Genomic DNA, 27,001 nt, shown 5'->3' with positions numbered 1-27,001 from the left:
TTTTTCCTCTGAAAGTGTGCATCTTTCTGGTCTAGTATTTTAGCTGTCTGCGGACATTCAACATATGCAGAACATGCTCTCCTTTATATTCTGGCAGTTTGCGTAAAAATGGCAGTTATGTGAAATCAGTAAGGGGTACTGCAGACTCTACCATCGCCATAAAAGGATGGTTTGCTTTCAAGAATACCACACTATTTCATTAAGGAAGACTGCACATAAAGTTCTTCAACTCTAAAAATCCTCCTCCTTTAATGTGCCACTACAAAGAATAAGGTTCTAAGAAAGATCCATAATGCCCACTGAGTCAGCTATCTGAAAAAGAGGTAAACATTAATTATTCTAGCATGACATTCCTGTTCTTTCTAATATGAGTCGTGTATCCACTCTATGATTTGAAGGATTTTTACCAGTCCAGACAACCCTGGACTTTTTGATTTATCAAAAAGCTACAGATTTTTTTTCTTGGACAGCTCCTCATTACTTTGCCCTATGATTTTATTCCTTTTCGCATGAACTGAAGTTGTGTCTGGACTTTTTCCTTTTAAAGTCCAGCCACATTACAGTTACTTGTTTATTACATTATTCTATGAATTTGTACTGTTTTTATTTTACATTAACGAACATGCACATTGTGTAGTATTTTTTATGTTTTTAGCTGATTCTGCAGGTTTTAATGTCCTGGATAGCTGTGGTTTAATTTTGGGGTGCGGTGGTGGTGCTGCGGTAGCGTTGTCGCCTCACAGTTAGACGTTGCCCGTTCGATTCTCAGTTAGAGCGTCTTCTGTATGGTGACATGCGTGAATGGGCGTTCCTTCGTTGAAGGTTGTGTGTTAGGCCCGACAAGCCAGCTCGTAAAACTCTACTGCCAATCATTAGCGGACCGGAGTTCTGCTGTGGCGACCCCTAACCGGGAAAAGCCGAAACAAACAAACTCCTTTATTATTTTCTGATCTGTTTTACTTTTGGCTTCCAAATTTTCACTTTATTCACTTTTCCTCCCTTCTCTCCTCAGTTGATTACCTTTGCTTTAATTATGTTTACTACTCTATCTTCAGGTTTAACTTAAGGAGGCCTTGTTGGCACTCAACCCTTTTCACACGAGCAACTGTTTACCACTCCTGGGTATGCATCCCTGATGGGCAGTCAGACCCTTCTCCATTACGGGGTGAAAAAGCTCACCAAGGATTTTCAGTGTGCTCCTGAATTGTGCACAAGGCTACTGTTCTTCATCTTGTTAGTGCTAATGTTTCCATTACTACAAAACATTCTTGGTGCCTCTCTTGTTTTATGATTTTACTTTTAGCCTATGACACAGAATTCAAATAATCCCTCAATTTCCTTTTCTGGGAATTTTTGTGCTACTGTATTAATCAATATTAAATATGGTTATCTCTTTCTCAGGTTTCATTTTTGTTAAAAGTCATACAGTTGTAAATATTTTGTTTGTACATTCACGGACTAGATAATACAAAATAGTTACTGTTTATTTACAGATGTACTAATGAAACTTGTATTCCATCTTTTATAATTTCTGTAGGTGCTTAATATTGTGAGAAGTTCACAATCCTGCCAACAGACAAACAGAAATGTTAAATAAATGAATTGCTTTCAAAAACTATTTTGCTTGCCTCCTCTGACAAATCATATAAAGCCAAACAGGTGAAACTTGAACTTCAGTGATGTAATAAATGAAGTCACTACACATCTGCCAGAAAAACATGCATCATCCCCTCCATGAATCAAGACACCCACTCTGCCTACTTGGATCTACTGGAATCCGTCAAGATACATCCGAACACCATGTTTTTGTGTGATTTTAAATTACCCATCCATTGACTGGGCAAATTACTCTTGGTCAAACTCACTTGCCCAAAGGCTCTGAGTTCATTAACTCCAATGCCCTGGACCAGCTAGTGGACACCGCAACTAGGGGTGACAACATCTTGAATATGGTGCTTAATAACACAGGGGACCACTGTAGCAACCCCACTGTGAGGTCTTCCCTTGTCAGATCTGTCCACAAATCAATCTCATTCGAAATAACTACTACACCTGACCCACCCCTACCAGCAACTAAACCAAAAAAAACTTCTCCAAAGCAGATTATATCCTTCTAAGGGATGGTATATCTGGTTTCACTGCACCTCCCCCTCAGATGAGACTGGCAACTAGGCAGAGTCCTACACCCATACTTTTTACAAATACCTGCACAACTGCATTGACATGGCCATACCTGGTAGGACCAAAACAAGGGCTTCAAGAAGAGTAAACCTGCCTGATAGACAACTGCCATTAACAGGCTTTACAATAAAAGGAAGAAACTGTTGTCCAAAAGTAAGAGGGACTGTGCCCTGAACTGGAAACACTCCCTCCTCAGCCTAAACAAGCAAATAAGACTTCTTGTGAAGTCCTCCAAAGCAAACTATAAATCCAAATTAGTGTCCTCAAATAAGGACAACCATAAGGCATTCTTTAGTTACATCTGCAGCTTAAAAGTAAAACCCATACTTGTGCCGAACTGGTACTTAATGATATCACAAATACTGAGCCTGTGGACATAGCAAATCTGTTAGCCGACAGGTTCTGTGAAAAGTTCACTCCCCTGTCCCCACCAAGCATACCCCATGACATTCCTTCTACCTGTGCCCTAACTTGTATCTCTAGAGAGAAAGTCATAACTGCCCTCTCTAAGGTGAGAAACATAGCAACTATGGGACCGGACAACATTCAGGCTGCGTTATACATGGGTTCCAACAAGAATTAGCAGCACCATTGGGTACTCTTTTCAATCATAGTCTAAGCACAGGCTTCATCCCAGCTGAATGGAAAATGGCCATCATTATCCCATTGCACAAGTGTGGTGCTTCCACTGACCCCAGGGACTACAGACCTATTAGCCTGACCTGACATATCTGCAATGCCATGGAGCGAATCATCATGGACCTTATCAACAAAGGGACAGGTAATCTCTAACACTTGACCTTACTCAATTTGGATTTGTCAAAGGGAGATCATGCCTGTTAAACCTGGTGGACTTTGATACAGTCACCAGAGCCCTGGATGAGGAGTAAACTGTGCATACAGCCTACCTGGACTTGGCCAGGTTTTCTGACAATATCCCCCACTCAGGTGTTATTGACAAACTCACCCAGCTACGTATTGCCCTTTATATCATTATGCAAGTCACCAATTGGCTCACCAATAGAACCCATACAGTCAAAATAGGGGGATCGACCTCCAACAGCAGACCCGCAACCAGTAGTGTACCACAGGGATCAGTCCTGGGACCTCTACTGTTCAGAATTTATTTCTCTAAAGTACAAGCAAAAACTAAAGGTCTGTGGCTGACAAAGTATGCTGATGACTACAAACTGGGGATGGTAACAGAATTTTCAAATGTCAACATCCTACAAGAGGGTCTTATGCAAATAAATGATTGGTGCCAAAGTCAAGGCCTTAAACTCAATGCAAAAATATATTATCACCCCTTTTGGTAAGAGCGATGTTCCTACTAACTACCGCATCAATGGAAACACCCTAAATGCACACTCAGAGGTGACAGACCTGGGCACACAGGTTGACAACAACCTTACCTTTGATCACCATGTCTCCACAGTGGTAAGAAGGGCATTCTGTATTGCTCACCTCATAAGTAAGGGCATTGCCTCCAGAAAAAAAGGAAGTTATAATCTCCCTGTACTCTTGCCTCATTAAGCCAGTACAAGGTCCCTTTTGGTATGTACCATTCCAGGCACCTGCAGCAACTGGGGAGACCACGAAATTTCCTCACAAGGAGAATTCAAGGTATTCAGCATCTGTCCTATGTGAATAGTCTGAAATCACTGACACTTTACTCCATTTCATACAGACTACTCAGAGGTGATCTCCACCTCGAGTACAAGGCAATTTCTAACTCTGCTTTATTGAAAATGCTGCATATCCATAAGTCCAATGGCTCACAGGTTACTCACTCTAAAGACCTTAACCTGGTATGTGACATTAACAGAACCTGCTGGAAGGACAAATTTGTCTCCCAGAGGTTACAGCACCTGTGGAACAGACTCCCAATTCATGTCAAGCAGAGCACCTCTTTGGCTCTCTTCAAGTGCGAGCTGGATGACTGGATGGGTAACCGTAATTTCATCCCAGGGGTTCCATCTGTGTCCATCTCTGACAGGGGCAATAGGTGCTGATAGTGGAAACAAGGGCACAACTTGGCTAGGCTTGTAAGGGCCCTAGGGCCATTACCCTAGTAACTTCCTATGATCCGATGATCAACTCAGTTTTTAGGATAGAAGCAGAACTTTGGCAGAAAATCATTCTACTGAACTGAAAAATGGTCAACTTGTAGAGCACACCCACATCTGCAACACTGTCTTGATATTCTCTTAAGGAAGCTGAAGCTCTAGAAGGGTTGTGGCTGAAGATGTTCTTTCAGGACATTTAATTTCTCTGAAATATGGATCACCATCAAAAAGGTACGATGGCCATTAAACCTGTGGCACAGAGGGATAAAGCCCTTAGTATATCCTAGATGATCTAGGTCTGATTATCTGCATAGGCTCTGGAGAGGTTGCAAGGGGAAAATGGGAGTAAGTGGTTGACATCAGCTTATCCATTCTGGGAAGAGGAACCCAGGCTAGGCTCACTACAATAAGCAGGCTTGTTTGAACCTGAGCTGAACTGAGGAGGGCTACCGGCCACAACACTGAGCTGAGATACGACACGACTAGAGGCTTCTGAGCTTCCTAAAAAACATAAGTTTTTTTGTTTAATTATACTATTTACTGCACTTGTTATTGTGCTCTGCTTATTTAATACTGTATTTTAATACTGTAAACTAAACTGCACTGTTTATACTGCATTTGTCTGCCTTACTGTGCCTGTTAAATCATATTCTGTTGCTGTTTTCACTGCTTGCTAAGCTTTTTTTTTTGTTATTTTCACTGTATGCAAAGTACTTGTTGCTATTTCTCACTGTTTGCAAAGCTTCTGTTTGGTTTGTTCTGTTTTCTCATCAACCAGTGTTTCATATAACTGATTTGTTAGCGGTTTAAAACATTCTATAGTGTCTTATTGCTGTTTAAAACATTTTTTAGTGTTTCCTGCCTAAATTAGTGTAAGTAGTAGCTGTAGCATAGTCTGAGTCTGTTGTAGTGGCTGTTGTATTCTGAGCAAATTTTCCAAGCCATCTTTGATTGGAAGGGACTCTTCTGCACCCTTGTGAGAGAACTGTGCCGATTGGACCCTGTTTGGTGTAGGTGATTGGTGTAGGGCTTGAAGTAAGCACCCTCATGGTTCTTTTGAGTTTTTTTAAGTTTTTTTTTAGCTTCTGGTATTTAAGCCCCACGTTTGAGCAGGTTTCTGCTTGTTTTCCTCGCAACTGTGCCCCATAGCCGGTCAGATAACTGATAAAATGAGGACTACACTTAAATACAGTTGTATTACATTAGTGTAGTCCTCATTTTTAGTACATCACCAGTCTAAGAAGTACTGCTAGTGAACTGTGACCTACTAAACCACCACCAAAAAAAAGTCAGAAATACCATCTACAGTGCACCTAGACCACTCCTGAAAGCACTCCCTTTGTGACAACAGTTCTTCAAACCTAGCATTACAGACAGTTGGACTACCCTTGCTTCTCCTGCCAGCCTTGTTGACTTGGGTCTCATGAGGCAATGTAGCATCTGCCTCATGTACATCCTTCTACTAATAACTCACTCTAATACAGAGTGTGAGAGATGCATCTACACCACGAATCTTGAATCCATGACCTCTTGAACTCACAGTAACACCGAAGGTTGTCAACTCACCCACCACTGCTCATACACAAAGTACACACCCAACACATAAATCAACATACATGGAGGTTCTTCAAAAAACTTACCAAAACACAAGAGACCTCCAAAATAAATGATTGCTACAACTAAAATAGTTCTCACAGCACCCAAGACGCATAGTAACACCAGTGTATCACTTACCAAGCCCTTAAGGCGCAGCACTCTAAAACCAAATTTTATTTTGTCATTGGAGACACCATGGTGAGACATAATGATGTCCCACTCATCAGGTTAGTTAAGGAGAAAGTCACGGTCAGCTGTCTGTCTGGTGCCAGGATTCGTCAGATCACGCATGCACACAGGTCTCTCGGCAACAACTACCATTATGACTCTCGTCATAGCTCATGTTGGAGTGAATGACCTGAGGCGCACCTCACTGGACTATATGAAAAGAGACATGATAAGAGTTTTCCCCGAGTATGTGTCCCAGGCAGGTATGTCCCTAGCCTTGAGCAGCATAGTACCTTCACCTAGAATGACACCACAGTATAAACAAAAAAATGATCAATTTCAACAACTGCCATAGTTTTTGGTGTCATTCAAAGGAGATTTAGTTTCTGTCAGTCTGGGATGACTTGGCTGACAAACCTCACTGCTTTGTCAGAGACTGTTTACACCTGGCATCACTAGTCTTTTGGCTGCTGACAAAGGCTCTTGCCTCCCCCATAGTGCCTTTTCAGGCAAAGTCACAAAAACAAAATTGCGGAGGTGAAAATTGCCAACCATAACAAAATAAGAGTTGTGCTGCTAAATGCTAGGAACATAAACCAAAAACTGCACACCCTGGAAGCACTTCTATCACTGGAGGATGTAGATGTCTATGCAGTCACAGAAACCTGTCTCAAGGCCTCGGAAAATCTGCCAGCCTTGCAAGGCTACAATTCCTTCCACACCATCAGACCGCAAAATGAACATGTGAGAACTAAGGAGGCAGTGTTTCAGTCTACATTAGGGATAAATTCACCTCCCGACTAGTTAGACTGGACAACTCCCATGAAGTTACTCCAAGTTCAGATTACACTTGGTAAGACCCCCATTCAGGTCATAGCTAGTTATAGATCCCCCTTCATGGATCATGATGCGCACAAGGTCTACTTGACAAAACTGGAATCAGACCAAATATTGCCAAACACTCTGGTCATGGGGGATTTCAATTATTCCACCTACTCTAGTCCCAACTCATTAGTGCAAAAGGTCCTTGACTAACTCAAATGCCATGGAACAAATTGCTCAATCCTAAACAAGAGGAGCAAACATACTAGATCTGGTGCTCACTAACATGACAAACATATGCACCACCACAACTGTCAGACCATCATTAGTCAAATCTGACCAGAAATCAATCAGTCTCCCTCGAACTGGCACTAAATACCAGAGCTCACAAAGGGCAAAATCAGACTAAAGAACTTCACCAAAGCAAACTTTACCCTTCTAGGGGAAGGTATATATGCCTTCCAAGCCCCACCCACAGCTGGAAATGGTAACTTTACCAAAGCTTACACTAAAGCCCTGTATAAATCACTTGTATAAGTGTATACACTTGGCTGTTCCAAAGAAAATCAAAGCCAGAGCCCAAAGTAAAAACAAGACACCCTGGTGGATTTCCAGCATCAGCAAACTTTACAAACGCAAAAAGTTGCTGTCCAAGAAAACTAAGGTGAGGTCCCAACAATGGAAAAGCACCCTCCTCAGCCTTAACAGGCAAATAAGACAACACGTCAAATGTTCTAAGGGTACTTAGAAAGATTTAGCAGATCACAGCCAAGGATAACCATAAGGCCTTTTACAGCTAAGTACGTACCTAAAAGGTAGGACCCAAGCATGTGCCAGACTAATGACCACTGGTATCGCACACACTGATCCTGCAGAGATAGCAAACCTGCTAGCGGACAGATTTGGTGAAAATTTCACTCCCTTATCTCCTCCAAACTTATCACAAACCTTGCCCCCAACTCTCCTCACCCCCACCCTACATATTCGAACAGCAGGTCAATAAAGCCTTGTCTAAGGCAAAAAACACAGCCTATATGGGATCAGACAGCATCCCAGGCCATTTTGTAAAACTAAACCATGAATTAGCATCACCATTAAGTACCCTATTCAATTACAGCCTAACCACAGGCTTTGTTCCTGCGGAATGGAGACTGGCAACAGTTATTCCTCTCCACAAAGGTGGCTTAGCAGCAGACCCGGGGAATTATGGACCCAGAAGTCTGACCAGCCTCATTTGTAAAGCCATGGAATGCATCATCATGGACCTCATAAATAAAACATATGCAACCTCCAAACCCTGGATCTGATCCAATTCCGCTTAGTCAAGGGCAGATCCTGCCTGTTAAACCTGGTGGATTTCTTCAAAAAAGTGACCAGGACCACTGACAAGGGCATATCTGTGCACATAGCATACCTCAACAGACGTCTTAGGGGAGACTTATGCCTGGCTAGCAATCACTGACCCAAACCTAATTTATTTGGTGCATATCCATAAATCAAATGGGACTAGAGACCCATTCCAGGGACCTAAATATAGCCTGCGACTTGAAAAGGACATGCTGGAGGGACAGATTTGTCTCCCAGCGACTGCCACGTCTTTGGAGTAGGCTGCCAATTCATGTGAAGCAGAGCACCTCTGACACTGTTGAAGAGGAACCTGGAAGAGTGGATGGGGTATCGTAAATTGTTACCGGGGGGAGTGCCCACAACCCTCCTGGGCATGGGCAGTCATTACTAAATGCAATCCTGGTATTGACTAGAGTATCTTAGGTATTACATTGGGATGAAATGTCTAAGATTGAAATGACATCTGGGCCAATAGCCTAGTAACCTCCTATGATCCTGTTGCAGGCGAGGTGTGCCACTTAGTCATGAGTTTGTGCACTTGCAGAAAGTACATACCCATGCAGAGCTTGCAAAGCTGCAGCAGTATGACGCTGTACCAGCATGTTTGATGATCTCAGTCACCCTAGACATGGGTTGGGTATAACCTGGGGGTGACTATGGCAGGTCCAGTAGGTTCAGTGAATCAGTAAAAGACCTGGTGGCAGTCAATGGAGCTCTCCACAGTGAGACAGAGAGAGAGAAAAAAAAAAAGACATGATGGTCCATTACTAAACTTGAATCAGCTCCCTACAGTAGGACAGGAAAGAGTCTTTTCCTGTTTGTTAACATACCTCACCTACCACCTGACTGTCTAACCTCATCAAAAGACATTTGGACTCCAGAGATGCCAAAAGACCTTCAGAACTAGTAACAGATTCATTGGCTGTTAGCCTAGTAACAACCTATGAGCCATTTTAACCCTAGACAAGTTTAACCCAAATTTACCAAAATACTGCTGACGCATCTCACAGTTCTAGGAGACCAGGTAAGACACAAAAACCTCAGTGTTGTACCAGTTTGTGGGTCAAACACTGACGTTTTTGTGTTTTATCTGTTTATGTTTTCAGTATTTTACCAGACCGGGTAAGACACTCTGTTTCAGGACTCTAGAAGATCAAACAAGACCAACCTAAAATCATCTTGTCCATCTCTTCAGCTACATTTGTAGGATGAGAACTGTGCTGGCAAGAGATAAAAAGAAAAAAAAAAAACATCCACTGGCTATGTATTCAAATCTACCATCTTAAAGAATGGTAGCAAGCATACAAGAATACAAGCAGATCGAAGCAAGACTGATGACATTGCAGCTGCTGGTGGCAAATACCAATGCAGGACCTTCATGTAGAGATGCGCCAAGGGCAATGTAACCACAGTCACTACCATGAGTCACAAAAGGAAGGACAGAAAACAGGCATAGACCTTCCTCTGGGACATGATCAAAAACTACAGCTATCTCTGCTCCTGCACCTTATCCCAGGAAAGCAAAACATGAGTGTGGACCATCTCCATCACTGCCCTTATGAAGATGATGTGCTGCTTCAAAAGCAAGGACTGCTCTTTCAAAATAACAGTGATCTTTAGGGATTAAAACATAAAAAGTCAAGTCACAGTAGAAACCATGGAATCATGTGAGGAAGTCTTCTAGCAACCAGTCTTCCAGGAGTTGAAAAAACAAGAGGGCAGACTGTTCCAAAGTCATAAAAGTCATAGGTAATACTATGATAAACATGCTGGAGTTCAACAAAAGATAAAAGACTGCACTATAATGAAAGTGATGTTCAATAAAGGTACATTAAAGAAACCTCAAGTGAAATACTAATGTTGACATGCTAAATTAATTCATCCCATCTAACAGCACTTTCCAAAACTCCTCCTGAATAACATCATGGCTTGCACTATCACTATTACAAAACTACACAACAGGTATGATGTTCGAGACAGATTAAATTCAGGATCAGTGGCCCTCCAGAACTTTACAGAATGAAACAGAATCAGGCCAATAGTCTGCTCCCTATTCTACTTCAGAAACATTTCCAGCAACTTCTTATCCAGAACGGACTGTAATTGTACCAGTAACTCGTAAGACACCTTCTAACTTGTTAGAGAAAGACACAACTGGGGCAGATGGCAGCCTCTCTCTGTGATGTTTTCCAAAATAGAGTGAACAACGAACCATCCTTCAGCCCAGGGTAATCAGGAATGTTGCTGGGCCATCTATGATGACACAGTGAAATCTTGTGGGACTTCGCTGCAAAATGTGGGTGTGGGTGTTTGAAAGGGCAAGGTTGATGCTTGTCAAATTATCCCTTCCATAGCTGAAATGGCCTAACTACAGAAATAGCCTTCCTTCCTTAGAGGTCTTCTGGGATAGGGGTGACATTCAGGCGAATCTTAACACCTCAAAAAATGGATCCAACATATAGCACAGTTCCTTACTAAAGAAATATGGAGGCTGACACCCAAGGCAGCAGTCCAGCCTAATTCTACTATGAAAAAGGAGAAATGGGTCACACAAAACACAACCTCAGGAATTTCTACGGCCTACCTCACAATGAAATCAGGAAATCAGGACAGCTTCTCCATCACTGGTTCCAACAGTGAAACCTGGAAATAATACTTGTGGGTCAGAGTCAATTTTCAGTGCTAGGTGACTGCTGAATTTTTAAATCTTGGTTAGACGGCAAGGTTACTGTGAGTAGTTCCAGTAGTAAAAGCCAAAAGGTGTCACAAGCACCAAAGGACTCTGAAGAAGTCTTTATACCTATTGACAAAAGTGCTCAGTTTTAATAAAAATTCTACTGGTGATATTCACTTGTGGTCCTTTGGTGCTTGTGATAACTTTTGACTTTTACTACTGGTAATATTGTTTGGTGAGGTGTGTTCTCCTTGGTTCCTATTGTGAGTAGTTACTTACAAAAAAGGTGGTTCATCTTATGTGCTGAGGTCACCTAGTCATAGTATATCCATCAAAGAAAAACTGAAAAGCAGTCAGGCCTAACGATATCCATAATATATGTGTCTTCTGGGAGGGGATAATCAACTGCTTATCTCTGTTTGTACCACACAAGTGTCAAAGTACAACTCAGTCGGACATGGAACATCTGATAACTCCAGGTGGCATTTATGAGCTTGAGATCTTTTGTGGTGAAACTGTATTAAGAAAATGACTTGTTACTTCTGTTTAATTTCAATACATGCACACTCAACCCCTCTGATTCAACAATGGCTGAAGATTCAGAACACAAAGAGACAGACTCTTCCTACTACATTCCCCAGAACCATTAATGTTTCTGATGGAAGGAAGTGGAAATGTTTAAGCCACAAACTTGAAGGACTGTCCCAGAATGACATCAAAGTATAATGGGGAGGTGAGCATCAAAGATGGCATCAGCTGCTCAGAAGCCAACATGGAAGCATACAGCTGGCACTGAAACTGGCTGCACTACTGCAGTTTTGTGAAACTATTTAGCCATCTTCTACCAAGGCCTGAAATTCCAGTATGGAAAAGTTAGAGTGCCTCAATATGAGTTAACAATAAGCAGGGTGGACTCGACCTTCACTATCAAGTGACCAACTGATTTGTAAGAATCAGGTCATCCATAAAAGCAGTCTCAGGGACCTGAAAGCCTACTCTTTTACCCACTTGTGGAGTGTCAATTAGCAAAGGCAAATGACTGGAGGCAACAACCAAATTACGGTTCTTGCACTCAAAACAGACAGGTTGGGAAGCGTCTCTGTTCAGCCTTACAGACATTGAACAACAATGGTCTAGATGAGGATCCATTATAAAAACAAGATGGAGCCAATCAGAGAGTCAAGGATGTGGGTGAAGCAACGGGTTGATTCTGAAAAGCAGTCAGGCCTAGAGACCTCAGACAAAGATTACAAGTTCATACTTTTTTTTGCTTTTCGGGCTCCCATCTACGATATACAGAGAAGCACTCTGGTAGGCTCTTACAGAAAGCTTCTACATCTGCCAGACACTGTGCTGAAGATATTCTCAAGCTGTTCTCTCAAATGGCAATGGGCAACAAATGTGCTTCACTCCCAAACAAGAACATCAATGACTCAGAGGTCTTCAACTGCAATTTAATGAATGTGGTCCCATGAAGATAGCCTTTGCTTCTTAGACATGGAATCCTGTAGCTTTCAAACAATATAGCTAACAGGAAATCCAAGCTGTGTAAGCAACAGGAAAGAATGCTACACTAGCTTGCATGCCTTATAACCCTGATGCAAGCCAAACATAGGCCATGGCTACATGTCCTACAAACTTAACTATTCAAGATTTTTCAGAAATGTCATGCAAGAGAGCAATGATGAGGAGGAAAACAAATCTTCTACAAACTATACAGGACATCTCAAATTACGATTTGCTTTTTTCCAGAAGGAAAAGCTCATTAGAATCAGTAGCAGTTCATTATCTTGTGTCCTAACACCGATGATAAATTCAGAGTAGGAAATGAAGACAACTAATAAAAGGAGGACAAAGGATGTATTTTAAGTCTCATATGATCTTTGATGCCTTTTGTAGCTCCTTCCCTTTTCTCCTGACTGCATTTTGGCAGATATCCCACTTCTTTCCCATTTGACTTGATACAATGGAATGCTATCAGTGGTTTAGAGAAGGCATCCTCCTTTTAAACTGTTCATTGAGAACACCCAGCTTTCGCATTGATTTTGATTTTTTATGCCAAAACAAAATCTTAACAACCCAGTATCAGTTATCTAGCAGGCTCAATAATTGTCTTAAAATTCACTCAAAAGTTCATGTCAGTTGTAGTTTCAAATGGAGAAACTACAGGATTGCCTCAAATAATATTACTGATTTCTGCCAAGATACTTACACTGCTTTGAATTTAGTCATAGCTTATTAAAAAAAAAAATAAAATCTGCAACATTCAAAGATTTTATAAAAAAGACAAAAATAAGCACATGTCAATACTGCTCTAAGTCTTTTAAACTTGATTCCACTCTTCAATACAGAAATGGAACAGGAATTAAGGCACTGCCTGCACACAATGATACTACCTCTGGATGGTTCCCAATGGAGGTCTGCTGGATCAACCATTTTGCACAGCTAGTCTTACCATACTGTGAGCTATACTCCACCTTTATGAACAAAATGCAACTGCATTTCAAAGAACGACTTACACAAGATTGGAATTAAAAGTCTTAGAATGTGTTAAGTCATGTAGCTGTTTCTCTACAACTTTCCAGTGTGTTCTACAGGAATTTTTCTGCAGTTTTGCACAGGATGAAAGTGAAACTTTAAGGCCTATAAATACCTGCTACCTTCCTTCTACCATCTTCATGGTAGATGGGAAGACAAGTGTCATGTGTCAGCACTGCAGTATCACGGTGGTTTCCTAGGAAAGACTGTACAACTTACTCCGTGATTGGGCAATCTTACTACTAAGGGAGAGAATTAATCTGGGCTTTAGAGTTTTATCCATGTTCTTCCTTCCTACAAAATTTAACATGCTTCACAGGTTCTTAGTCAAGTACTAGGCTAGCTGCCCTTAGGGGCTATCTTAAGCCCTAGACAATTTCCCTTCCAAATGTGAGAATCAAACCCAGTAACTTGTGTCTGTGAGGCAAACACCTTAACCATTATACCAATCCCCATAATGTAGACCTGGAGACAGGAGGGACAGTGACAATACAAGCTTAGTTTTAAAATGTATACAGTCAAAGACTGCAGAACGATATTTAAACTTTGAAATAAATAAACAAACACAAAAACAAACAACATAGTAAACCAATCATTAATAACATGGCCCATTCCTATTCACAACACTTAAAAGGCTTGACTGTGGGAGCTGTTAAGCAAAGCCAACTGGAAATATTTGATATTGCAGCAAAATGTCTCTCCACTGGAGTCACAGAGGAAGACAAACCAGGAATCCAATCACTCAATCAAGCACTGCGTTCTGTGAAGTGTAAGAAAGTACAGTTGTGTACATTTACCATAAATGTAGATGTTGGAGTGTATTCACTGTTGCAGTCATTACATTTGGGTAATCTGCTGGCAGGTTGCCCTCAGTCGGCCTGAATTCCAAAGTCCTGGGTCCTGCGTCAGTTGCTGTCTTCTCTTCCATGACGTCAGGTCATCAGGGGTATAAAACATGCAGCCGATGCCATTTTTCTTTAGTTTTTTTTTTGCCCCCGATGTCAGGTGCCCCCAAAAAGGTATCAATATTTTATATATATATATATATATATATATATATATATATATATATATATACACATGCATCAATACAAACTTTACCTTCAACTACAAGCAAATACACCACATAGGTTGTAGAAGATAGAGAAGGAAAGATAAACTGTAGAACGACAGGAGGATGGCGGGTGGGTAACCTGGACTGCAACAGTGAATACACTCGAACATCTACATTTATGGCAAGTGCACACAACTGTACTATGTTCTTCGTGTTTCACTATTGCAGTCATTACATTTGGGTAGAATCCCAAAGCTATGGTTGGGAGGCTGGAGCTAAACAGCATTAGGTGTGGCTATAAGGCCCTGCAGCACTGCAGTGGCAAAGCCTGCCCTGGACTTAGAGTAGAGAGGCAAATGGTAATGCTTTGTAAAGATGTGAACAGAACTCCAAGCAGCAGCCTCTAGAATGTCTTTGGTTGGTACTCCTCTGAGAAAGGCTACCGAAGTAGCTGCAGCTCTGGTGGAATGAGACCTAATGCCCTTGGGCACAGGTTTACCATGGTGTAAGTAGCAGAAACGGATGCAGTGGCTTATCCACTTTAAAATTGTCTGCTTAGAGATAGCCTTTCCTTCTGATCCTGCAGCATATGACACTAGTAATTGCTCAGTTTTTCTTAGAGCATTTGTTCTGCTCAAGTAGAATCTTAGCTGTCTGTGTACGTCCAAGGAATGCAGAATTCTCTCCCCTTTGTTCTGCGGATTTGGATAAAAAGTTGGTAGATGAATTGTTTGGTTAAGAGCCACACTGGAAACCACCTTAGGCATAAAAGTAGGATTTGTCCTCAGAGACAACCTGTCTGGGTAAAATATGATAAAAGGCTCTACAGCCATGAGGGCCTGTAGCTCTGAAACTCTTCTTGCTGAAGTAATTGCTAGTAGCAGAGCTGTCTTCCATAAGAACTTTATGTCAGCGGTTGCGGCTGGTTCAAATGGAGGCAGGGTGAGCTTTTCCAACATATAATTAGGGTCCCATGCAGGTAATGGTGATCTTCTAGGAGGCCTTAGGTTTTTGCCTCCTCTAAGATACTGCTTTAGTAAAGGATGAGAAAAGATTGGTGACTCTGTATTGTAATGAGCTGAAATGGCAGAGACATGGATTTTAATTGACGAGAAAGACAGGCCTTTGTCAAGCATCTCAGTTAAGTATTGTAAAATCTGAGGAATATTTGGTTCTGCTTTATCAGTTCCTTGTGCTGGATTCCAAGCACAGAATCTCTTCCATTTGTCAGCATAAGATTTTCTAGTACTAGGCCTTCTGGCTTCCAAGATGACATCCATCACAGCTTTACTGAGAGGTGTCGTTCGTATGATTACATGATTAGCCATGCTGCCAGGTTCAGAGTCTGTAGTTGATTGTGCAGCATCTGATTGTTTTGCTGGGACAGTAGTTGTGGTCTTTGAGGCAAGGTCCAAGCTGGGTATTGAGACAAGTTCCTTAGGACTGGGTATCAGTATTGGCGGGGCCAGTCCAGGGCAATTAATATCATCTTTGGCTTCTCTTGTCTGACTTTTAGGAGGACCTTGGGTAGAAGAGGCACAGAAGGGAAGGCGTAAACTGACAGGTTTTTCCAAGTGAAGGATAGGGCGTCCACTTTTCATGCTTGTCTGTGATAAGTCCTTGTGCAGAATCTTTTCAATTGATAATTTTGAGGAGAGGCAAATAGATCTATGTCTGGGCTCCCCCATTTCTCTGTTATCATGCTGAATACTTGTGGATTTAGTTTCCACTCGTGAGGATCCATAAGGTTTCTGCTTAAGTTGTCTGCCAGAGTGTTCTGTGTTCCTGGCAGGAATTGAGCATGAAGATTTATTTGGTAGGTCAAAGCTGTGTCCCACAGTGCCATGGCTAATCTGCAAAGGGGGTACGAGTGTGTGTCCCCTTGCTTGTTTATTGTTTATATACCACATGACTGTGGTGTTGTCCGTCTTTATCAGAAGTTTTCCTGGATGAAGTAAGTCCTTGAAGGCTGTTAGGGCATTTTGAACAGCTAACATCTCTTTCTGGTTGATACATAGATGCATTTGATTTGGTGCCCATATGCCCTGAATGTATCTTCCTGCCATGTGGGTCCCCCAGGCATAATCTGATGCGTCTGTTGTTAAGGTTTGGCTGGCAGGGGGTAGAGTGAAGGGCCGCCCCATGTTTTGGTGACAGGCCTTTGCCCACTATAGAAACTCCTGTTGCAGGCAGGGGATGAGAGGAATCATTGTTTCCAGACTGTGTGAATGTTGACTCCATAAAATTTTTAGGTACCACTGAAGTTTCCTCATATGCAGTCTTGCATATGGAATTAGTAAGATGCAGGATGCCATGAAGCCCAGAGCCTGCAGGATTTGTCTTGCAGAAGACTGAGGTTTTGTTGCCATCAGTATGAAGTAAGTAGCCAGTTGCCTTTGTCTGGAGTGAGATAAGCCATCTGGGCAGTTGTATGCAAGCTTGCACCCAGGAATGTTATCTTTTGAGAGGGTACCAGTTGTGATTTCTTTTCATTTATTGTGTACCCTACGCATGCTAGAAGCCTTTTCACAAACGCCAGGTGTTGTAGAACAGTGTCCTTGTTCTCTGCTTGAATGAGACAGTCCAAGTAAGGATATATTTGAATACTTCTTTGTCTGCAAAATGCAATTACTGGTGCCAGGCACTTTGTAAAGACCCTGGGTGAAGTAGATAAACCAAAGGGCAGTGCAGAGAATTGGTAATGCATGAAGCCAGCCTTGAATCTGAGGTATCTTCTGCACGACTGTCTTATTGGGACATGCAGGTATGCCTCTTTTAAGTCTATAGTCACCAGCCAAGCATTCTTGCCCAGCATGGGCAGAAGCTGTTGCAAAGTGAGCATTTTGAATTTTGGAATGTCCAGGTATGTCTTCAAAATTAATAAATCCAGTATTGGCCGCCAGGCCTTGTCCTTTCTGGGTACCAAGAACAGTCTTGAGTAAAATCCTTGTCCTTTTTCCTGTTCTGGTACTGCCTGAATGGCCCCCATATCCATGAGGGACGTAACCTGTTTCTGAGCCTCTGCCCATTGGTTTTTTGGCAGGTCTGGCCAACCATTTGTCATTGGCAGAGTGTGGAAATGGAATCTGTATTCCTGTGATACGATGTTCAGTACCCATTTGTCCTGGGTTATTAACTGCCAATTCTGAGCAAAAAGTGCTAATTTTCCCCCTACGGGTGCTGCCAAAAGATAAGTGCTTGGTGTAGGCAGAGGGAAGTCACTGGGATTGCTTTCTGTAGGTTTGCACTTTATCTCCTCCAGATTTGGAGGTGGATGTGCCCCATTGCTTTGACCTGTATGAGTCTTGAGCCTGGTACCTGGAACCCTTAGGGCATCTGGATTTGCCCCTTTGAGCTCTGTCTGACACAGGAAAGAAAGTACAGTTTTGTACCTACCATAAATGTAGATGTTCGAAGATCCACATTGCTGCAGTCCTTACACTTGGGTAGTCCGCTGTCCTCGGTCGGCCCGAATATCAAAGTATTAGGCTGACGTCGGTCAAGGCGCTTAAGACTGACATCAGGACGTCAGGGTACAAATGCGCATGACCGACGTCATATCCTCAGTCTTTTCTTGCCCCAGATGTCAGAAGACCCTAAAAAGAAAGGTCAAAACCAAAGACAGCAAAAACAACCAACCACCCTTGCACTAATCATATGTACAATATATGCAATATCCACAATATTCACAACCCAAACCACACAACCGCCTCTAACTACAGAGGGAAGGAGGGAGGGTAAATTGGACTGCAGCAATGTGGATCTTGAACATCTACATTTATGGTAGGTACAAAACTGTACTATGTTCTTCATCTCACATTGCTGCAGTCCTTACACTTGGGTAGAATCCCAAAGCAGAGGTAAGGGAGGATGGCAAAACTATAAAGCAGTAGGAGCTGCCAAAATGCCCTGTAAAATTGCAGTGGCAAAACCAGCCCTAGATTTAGAGTAAAGTGGAAGGTGGTAATGCTTAGAGAAAGTATGCACTGAACTCCAAGTAGCTGCCTCCAAAATATCTTTAGTTGCCACCCCTTAAAAAGCTGTAGAAGTGGCAGTAGCCCTAGTGGAATGAGGCCTAATCCCAGCTGGAATCTCCTTACCATGATGGGAATAACAGAAAGCAATACAAAACCCAATCCACTTAGAAATAGTTTGTTTTGACACAGGCTTGCCCTGAGAACCCAAAGCAAATGAAACAAATAACTGCTGAGACTGCCTGAACCCTTTAGTTCTGCTCAAATAATATCGCAACTGCCTGTGTATATCCAAAGTGTGCAAAATCTTTTCCCCTTTATTTTGGGGGTTTGCATAAAAGTAGGCAAATGAATAGTTTGGTTTAAAGCCACACTAGAAACCACTTTAGGCATAAAGGAAGGATTAGTACGCAAAGATACCCTATCCTTATGGAAAATTAAGAAAGGCTCAACCGCCATAAGGGCCTGTAATTCAGAAACCCTTCTCGCAGAGGTAATGGCCAACAAAAAGCAGTCTTCCATGATAAATATTTCAACTCGGCAGTAGCTGCAGGCTCAAAAGGTTGTAGAGTGAGTTTCTCCAACACAAAATTGAGATCCCAAGCAGGAGTAGGAGCTCTACGTGCGGGTCTTATATTCTTTGCTCCTCTAAGGAATTGCTTAAACAAAGGATGAGAAAACAATGGTGGGTCACAGTCATAGTGAGCAGAAATTGCTGCAGCATGAACCTTAATAGAAGAGAAGGACAAACCTTTGTCCAGTAACTCAGTAAGATATTGAAGAGCCACACTTAAATTAGGCTTAGAAACATCAAATTCCTTTGCTGTACTCCAAAATAAAAATCTCTTCCATTTATCTGCGTACACTTTCCTTGTACTAGGCCTTCTGGCCTCCAAAATAACATTCAAAACTTGCTGTGGAAGCTGAGACCCTCCAGGGTTTAAAACAGAACATGCCAGGCTGTTAGGTGAAGAGAGTGAAGTTTGACATTGAGTAAATGACTGTTCTCCTGAGACAGCAGGTGTGGAATCGAAGGCAAAGGCCATGGAGGCTCCCGCACCAGACTTCTCAGTAATGGGTACCAGTGCTGTCGAGGCCAATCTGGAGCTATTAAAATCATCTTTGGCTTGTCCTGTCTGACCTTCAGGAGTACCTTTGGGAGGAGAGGCAGAGGTGGAAAGGCATACACATGAAGATTGCTCCAATTGAATGAAAGAGCATCCACTTTCCAAGCTGTGGGATGAAACCTTTTTGTGCAAAACTTTGGCAGCTGGTAGTTTAGTGGAGAAGCGAACAGATCTATGTCTGGAGTTCCCCATAACACTGTCAATTTCTGAAATACATGAGGATCCAATTTCCACTCGTGGGGATCCATAATTTGTCTGCTCAACACATCTGCTAAGGAGTTCTGTGCTCCCGGCAGAAACCTTGCCTGAAGATTTAGCTGTAAACTGAGAGCAGTCTCCCACAAAATCATTGCTTATCTGCATAGAGGATAAGAATGTGTTCCCCCTTGCTTGTTGATGTACCACATGACAGTTGTGTTGTCTGTTAGAACCAACACCTGCCCTGGAAGAAGTAAATCCTTGAAAGCTATTAATGCAAATTGGACTGCTAACATCTCCTTCAGGTTGATATGTAGATGTTGAAGTCTGGCAGGCCACGTGTCTTGTACCCACTTTCCATTTAGATGAGCTCCCCAAGCTTTGTCTGAGGCATCTGTCGTTAGAATCTGACTCGCCTCTGGCCGGGTCACAGAGAGTCCCTTGTTTAGGTGACATTCCTGAGCCCACCACAAAAATTCCTTTTGAATGCAAGGTATTATCTGAATGACAATGTCCATATCTTGGCAGTGCTGTGTCCATACATTTTTGAGATACCATTGTAGCTTCCTCATATGCAGTTTGGCATTGGGAAGCACCAGAATACAAGATGCCATGAACCCCAAGGCTTGAAGGACTGTCCTTGCAGTCAGCCTGGACTGATGAGATAATTGATGGAAGTAAAGAGAAAGATTCTTTTGTTTGTCCGGGGTCAAAAAGGCCATCTGGGATGCTGTATTCAGTCTCACACCCAGAAAGCACATGTCCTGAGAGGGTACTAGACTGGACTTTATTTCGTTCACAGAATACCCCAGGCATCTTAGCACTGCTATCACATATTGTAAATGATGAAGAAGTTCTTCCTTTCCTTGGGCCAGAATCAGGCAATCGTCCAAATAAGGATAGATCTGTATTCCTCTTAGCCTGAAGAAAGCTATCACTGGAGCCAGAACCTTCGTGAACACTCTGGGCGCAGTAGATAAGCCAAAGGGCAATGCAGAGAACTGATAATGAGAAGTCCCAGCCAAAACGCAGATACTTCCTGCAACTTAGCCTGATAGGAACATGAAGGTAAGCCTCCTTGAGATCCAGAGTTACCATCCAGTGATCTTTGCCCAGCAGAGGTAAAAGCTGTTGTAACGTCAACATTTTGAACTGGGGAATGTCCAGATAAGTGTTGAGGATAGATAAATCCAAAATTGGTCTCCACGTGTTCCCCTTCTTTGGTACTAGGAACAGGCGAGAATAAAATCCTAGGCCCACTTCTGGCAGAGGGACCGGTTGTATGGCCCCTATTTGAAGCAGCAGAGAAATTTGTTTGTGAGCCTCTAGTCTTTGCTGAGGAGGAACGTCCGGCATGCCTTTGAAAGGAGGCAAGGTATGGAAATAAAACTTGTAACCTTGGTGTATGATATCCAATACCCATCTGTCTTGGGTAATCAAACTCCAATTTTCCTTGAAGAGTGCCAACCTTCCTCCCAAAGGTGCTGCCAGGCAAGAAGGATCTGGCAGCTGAAAAGGTAGGTCATTGGGCCTGTTTACGAAAGGACTGGCCCCTGCCCTCACCGAAGATTGTGCAGGTGAACTCCTGTTCTAGGTCTGAAGGAGCTCTGAGCTCTGCCCCTACCACGCCTAGATCTACCACTAGACTGTGAATCATAAGAAGGGTACGTCCACCCCTTAGCTGGCCAATTCCTACTAAACTTGAGGCTGAACTTGCAAAAAATCTTTAACAGCCTGCATAGACTTAGCCTTGTCTTCCATTTTCAAGACTGACTCCACAGGTGAACCAAACAACACATCAGACTGTAAAGGAGCATCCAAAATCCTTGTCTTAACATGGTCAGATAAATTCTGATCCCTCAGCCAGGCGTGCCTGCGAAGAACTGACCCAGTGGCAGCCACCCTAGACGAGGCCTGTACAGCATCAAAACCACATTGTAAAGAATGCTTACCCACCTGTTCAGAGACATGTACCAAATCTTGTAATTCTTTACACTCAATGCCTTCCGCCAGAGCATCTACCTTAGACTTCAATTGAGAAAGAAGATAGTTTTGATATTTCAACATGTGAAACTGGCAATTCAAAGCCCTCATAGCTAAGGTGGAAGAAGTATAGACTTTCTTTCCCCATCTATCCAAAGCTCTGGCCTCTTTATCTGGAGGAACCGGATTCTTTACAACAGAGGCCTTGACACCCTTAGGTCCCTGACTAACAGTTTCTGGGTCCGCTAGGACTCTTATAAAGATATTTATGAGCCTCAGGCACCCTGTAATACCTATCCGGTTTAACAGGAGCAGGAGGCAAAGAATCAGGATTAAGTGAAGCCTCTGCAAACACATCTTCCACAACATCCAGAACAGGTGGTATAGCCAAAGGCCTATGCTAGGGTAAAAGCAAAAATTCCCTTAGCCATTTCCTGGAATCAGAGAAGTCCTGACCTTCCCACTTAAAATGTTCCCTCATGGAATGAAGAGTCTCTGAAAAGAAAAATCCTCTGGAGGAGAAGCAGAAGGAGTCGAATCATCTGCATCAGAATCAGAATAAGGAGAGTACTCCTGCAAGTCTTCAGCCGAAGACTCTGAAACATCCGAAGCCTGCTCAAAACTCCCCAACTCTGGTTCCACCCTAGGCCTCTTATCAGGAGGGGCAAAGAACCTCTAATCAAAGTAATTAAATCTTCTGCCATTTTAAGCATGTGCTTCTTGGGCACAGATCCTGTTGAACTAGGAGTGACACCAACAGAAGCTAAACCTGGCCTGCCTCTGGGAGAAGCCTTGGAAACAGAAGGAGAGGGCCTAACCACCCTAGGAAGGGAGGGAGTACAGTAACCTGAGAAGCCCCTTCAGCCTGACCTGCCTCCTGAGAGGCCACATCCTGCAATATCAAAGTCTCCCCCTGGGACTCCAGCGAAGCCTCCGGAACCACCGGTTCCACTGACACCTCTAAAGAACCGGCGTCCGGTACGGACGACTCTTCTTGCCTGGGTTTAGCTGCTTTGTCTTTGCGCTTCTTCGAAGAAGCGGGCGTCAGAGCATCCGACGGCATATTATAATTGCACCGCTTCCAGAAGACCAACCTGGCACAATCTAACCTTCGCTTAATAGTGCGCTTATTGAACCTAGCACAAAAGCGACACCCAACAACGTCGTGCTCAGGCCCCAAACAAGGAATACACAAAGTATGATAATCCCTATGCGGTATCTGCTTCCCACAAGAAATACAGTTATACAGTTATTCACTTTTTCTGACATCCGGTAAACCACTGAGGCAAGAAAAAACTAAAATATTCCCCAACGGGGTACTTAGCCAACTTTGACTCGGTCTGAAACTCCGAATTCGAAAAATTTCAGAACGCCGAACGGCACTTGCAACGCTGCTTCTGCATCGGACCATGCGGCAAAAAAGACTGAGGATATGACGTCGGTCATGCGCATTTGTACCCTGACGTCCTGATGTCAGTCTTAAGCGCCTTGACCGACGTCAGCCTAATACTTTGATATTCGGGCCAACCGAGGACAGCAGACTACCCAAGTGTAAGGACTGCAGCAATGTGAGATGAAGAACATCCAATTTTTTGTAGGCCAGTGTCTACTGAATCTGGGTGGCTGCCCTTGTAAGAAATCTTTAACAGTTTGCATAGACTTAGCTTTGTCTTCCATTTTCTGTAAAACCTCTTCTGCCTTACAACCAAACAGAGAATCATGGTGTAAAGGTGCATCTAGCAATTTAGCTTTAACATGATCAGGCAAATTTTGATCCTTTAACCAGGCATGCCTCCTAATCACAGATCCAGTAACTGTGGCCCTGCAGGAGGCCTCTAAAGAATCAAAACCACATTGCAAAGTATGCTTTCCAACTTGTTCAGCTGCATGCAATAATTCCTGCAATTCCTTATTTTCTGCACATTCTGAAATCAACATCATTTTCTGTTTCAGTAATCCCATAACATGTTGTTGGTACTTAAGCATATGAAATTGACAGTTTAAGGCCCGGATTGCCAAGGTTGCAGATGTATAAACCTTTTTTCCTCATCTGTCTAGTGCCCTTGAATCTCTGTCGGAGGGGGTAGGGTTTTTTGCTGTTGAGGCCTTAACTCCCTTTGGACCCTGTAAAATAGTTTCAGGATCAGCAGCAGGGTTTCTAAATAAAAATGTATGAGAGTCAGGGACCCTGTAATACCTGTCAGGCTTACTGGGAGCCGGAGGTAAAGAGTCAGGGGTCAGGCTTGACTCCGAAAAAACATCATCCACAATGTCTAACACAGGGGGAATGGCTAAAGGCTTGTGCTGAGGGAGAAGGAGGAAATCCCTGAGCCTCTTTTTTGATTCTGAGAAGTCTTGACTCTCCCAGTGAAAATGTTCCCTCAAACTATGCAAGGTTTCTCCAAATGAATAATCCTCAGGAGGAGATGCAGATGGAATAGACTCCTCAGCATCAAAATCCTCAAAGGGAGGTAAAGATAATTCCTGATCAGAAGAGGAATCAGAAGAAACAGAAACCTGATCTAAAGATTCATAGTCAGCGTCTGAAACTCAAACGCGAATATTTCAATAGTCGGCCAACCGGCACTTGTGAAATGCTTCTGCTTCAGGCACCGTGTGGCAAGAAAGACTGGAGAAAATGGCGTCGGCTGCATGTTTTATACCCCTGACGACCTGACGTCATGGAAGAGAAGACAGCAACCAATGCAGGACCCAAGACTTTGGAATTCTGGCCGACTGAGGGCAACCTGCCAGCAGATTACCCAAATGTAATGACTGCAACAGTGAAACACGAAGAACATCTGCTTTTGCTGTACAGAATGAGGAAGCATTAACATCACAGTTCACAAGACAAAAGATTCTTCACTTCTTCAAATCTGAACAACACATAAAAAAAAACACAATCATAAAATGTTCATGCTACTTACAAATGCACCTTTCATTTCGTTAAAGACAACTCCCTTGAAAACGAAGGGAGACAGGGGATCTTTTGGAATTTCATGTTCTAGTCTCCATCCTTCCTGCCTAAATATAATACAAGCATTACACAATGTTATTAACAAATCACAAAGATGATTAATGCCTGCACCAGTTTCAGATTAAACTTACCAAAAGTCCAGTTCTCTCAGACGTGGAAAAAATACAGCATCTAGATACACAGACAGAAGATTCTGGAAATCTTTGGAATTCTGAGTAGAAAATGGATACATTGTGTAATCACTAGCTAAAAGAAAAATAAGTTGTATAAGTTCTAATTTATTGAAGTCACTGGCAGTGTCAGCAGTACCACAAACACACAAAAAGGTTTGACAGCCATTAAGACATAACAATACTGTCCAACAGAAGCTGCTGAGCCAACACTACACTACACAGATGCTATTTTATTTTGAAGGCAACTGGATCAGACTCAAAGGCCCTTCCTCAGCCATGACCATCACAACAGGATAAAAAAACAAATTATACCATAAATAAATAGAAGAAAATAAATAATTCAGAGAACAATGACTTGGGCCAAAAATATGACAACAACCATAAAGATATAGTGCATACTGGCTAAAGTCTTTGCCTCAAAGACATGAAGTCTAGGGTTTGACACTGATCACCAGTCAGTGTGTGTGTGTGTGTGTGTGTGTGTGTGTGTGTGTGTGTGTGTGTGTGTGTGTGTGTGTGTGTGTGTGTGTGTGTGTGAAAGAGAGACAGAGAGAGTGGGTGCAGTTTTCATACTCTCCTCATGTTTATATGGGTGTTTCCTCCTACCTCCCAAAATACACTGGGTGTTTCTGTTCATGTATGACAATACTGGGGTCAAATCCAGTCCCCTCAGTGGAATATGAAAGGTATGCCAATAGACTGCACCCAGAAATGAATGGAGTTGTAGGTAGCAACAGCAGTAGCACATGCTTTGTGGTGCCTATCTGTGGAGGGGTTGGAGTAGACCAACTGCTTTAGGCATCAGCTGTGGTAGACAGTATATGACAGACAGAACAGAAATCGCAAACTGATTTCCATGTAAGGAGTAGACAGTCAGTGTGAAAAATTGGCTCTAGATGATTTGGTCATGTCGACTAAGGTGCCACAACAGACATATTGCCTAGTGGGTTGAGGACCTGAAATAAACCATGGACTCATGCAAATGGTGGGAGGGGTGGTGTGAGACTTAATATATTCTGCTTTCAGCAGTGAACAAGTTAAATATGGCTTTCAGTGGATTTGTCTGAAAAGATAAAATAAATACTCTGATTTTCAGTGTAGTACAAGTGCACATAGTTTATATTCTTGGCAAAAAAACATATGGGCTTGGCATTCATTGTTATTAGAAATCAGAAGTAAAATATTTTATCTTTATAAACTATGCAGTTTGTGAAATTTACAAGCAGGTCAAGACGAACTCTTGTATGCAGCTGTGTTGCTATCAACAGGACATGCAAGGTAAGAGCAAGGCCGAGGAGTTATTCTTCAAGAACGGAATGTTTGAAACATGAGAAACAAACTGTCAGCAGACCAGCTTCAAGGGAAAGACTTATTATTCTTGCATATTCTCAAAACTGCTGATACAAGCAGAAAAGAGACTAAAATTGGACTTCTTACTTTTGTATGAGAGACTGATTCTTACAGTCATGATGCTGTAAATCTGAAGTACGGTTTTGCTACATGTGCATCTTTCATTGTTATACTAGATGTTACCTCTTATGCAGTAAAGGAATGTTCATATCAGATTGAACCGGCTCATCTGTCTTCATTGAGTAATGGTACAGACTACCTTTTAGTGTAGTAACGTAAATTTTACAGTGGCGAGACCAGGCCAGTTCTAACAAAACAGGAAGGTGTGACCTGCATAGTTCTTCTCTTGAGTCGATTCTTCTTTTTTCCTACTACTTCATCCATTGCCTGGCGGATGGAACCACTGCGGTGCAGTACAGGGCAGTACAGTACTTTTTCTTCAGACAGTTGGTGAAATATGAGGAGTGGGTCTCACTGCCGGTCCCAACTTCACCAGCATCTAGTGTCCAACAGCAGAAAATTATTCACAACTGATCTGATCATGTCACGCCTGATCACCTTGTCCTGAACATTTGTGGTAAATACTTTCTTCTGTTTTTCTTTTAGCAAGGAATGCAATTTATGAAAATGCCAAGAAGTGCACTAAGTATTTTACTGTTGATGTATCTGAATCATATGTAGATGTGTGGAATTATTTAAATATATAGTATAGTCAGCATGTTAGCACCTGTAAGTCTTTACTACATTGGGCAGAAGTGTCACAGAATGTACAG

The 27,001-nt window shown here is 42.5% G+C and overlaps 1 protein-coding gene across 1 annotated transcript in view; it reads right to left on the bottom strand.

Annotated features, from left to right (window-relative positions):
- PITRM1 (pitrilysin metallopeptidase 1) overlaps window positions 1-27,001 on the bottom strand; it is a 1,418,909-nt gene that overhangs the window by 1,182,586 nt on the left and 209,322 nt on the right. Inside the window, exons 5-6 of the mRNA XM_044064598.1 lie at window positions 24,837-24,951; window positions 24,656-24,752 (exon numbers count right to left, since the gene is read on the bottom strand). Coding sequence (XP_043920533.1) covers window positions 24,656-24,752; window positions 24,837-24,951 — 212 coding nt within the window. The remainder of the gene's footprint in view (window positions 1-24,655; window positions 24,753-24,836; window positions 24,952-27,001) is intronic.

The sequence above is a fragment of the Protopterus annectens genome, chromosome 3.part0 (assembly GCF_019279795.1).
Source record: "Protopterus annectens isolate FY-2018-M chromosome 3.part0, PAN1.0, whole genome shotgun sequence".
NCBI lineage: Eukaryota > Metazoa > Chordata > Ceratodontiformes > Protopteridae > Protopterus > Protopterus annectens.
This window is presented reverse-complemented; position numbering and strand designations above follow the sequence as displayed.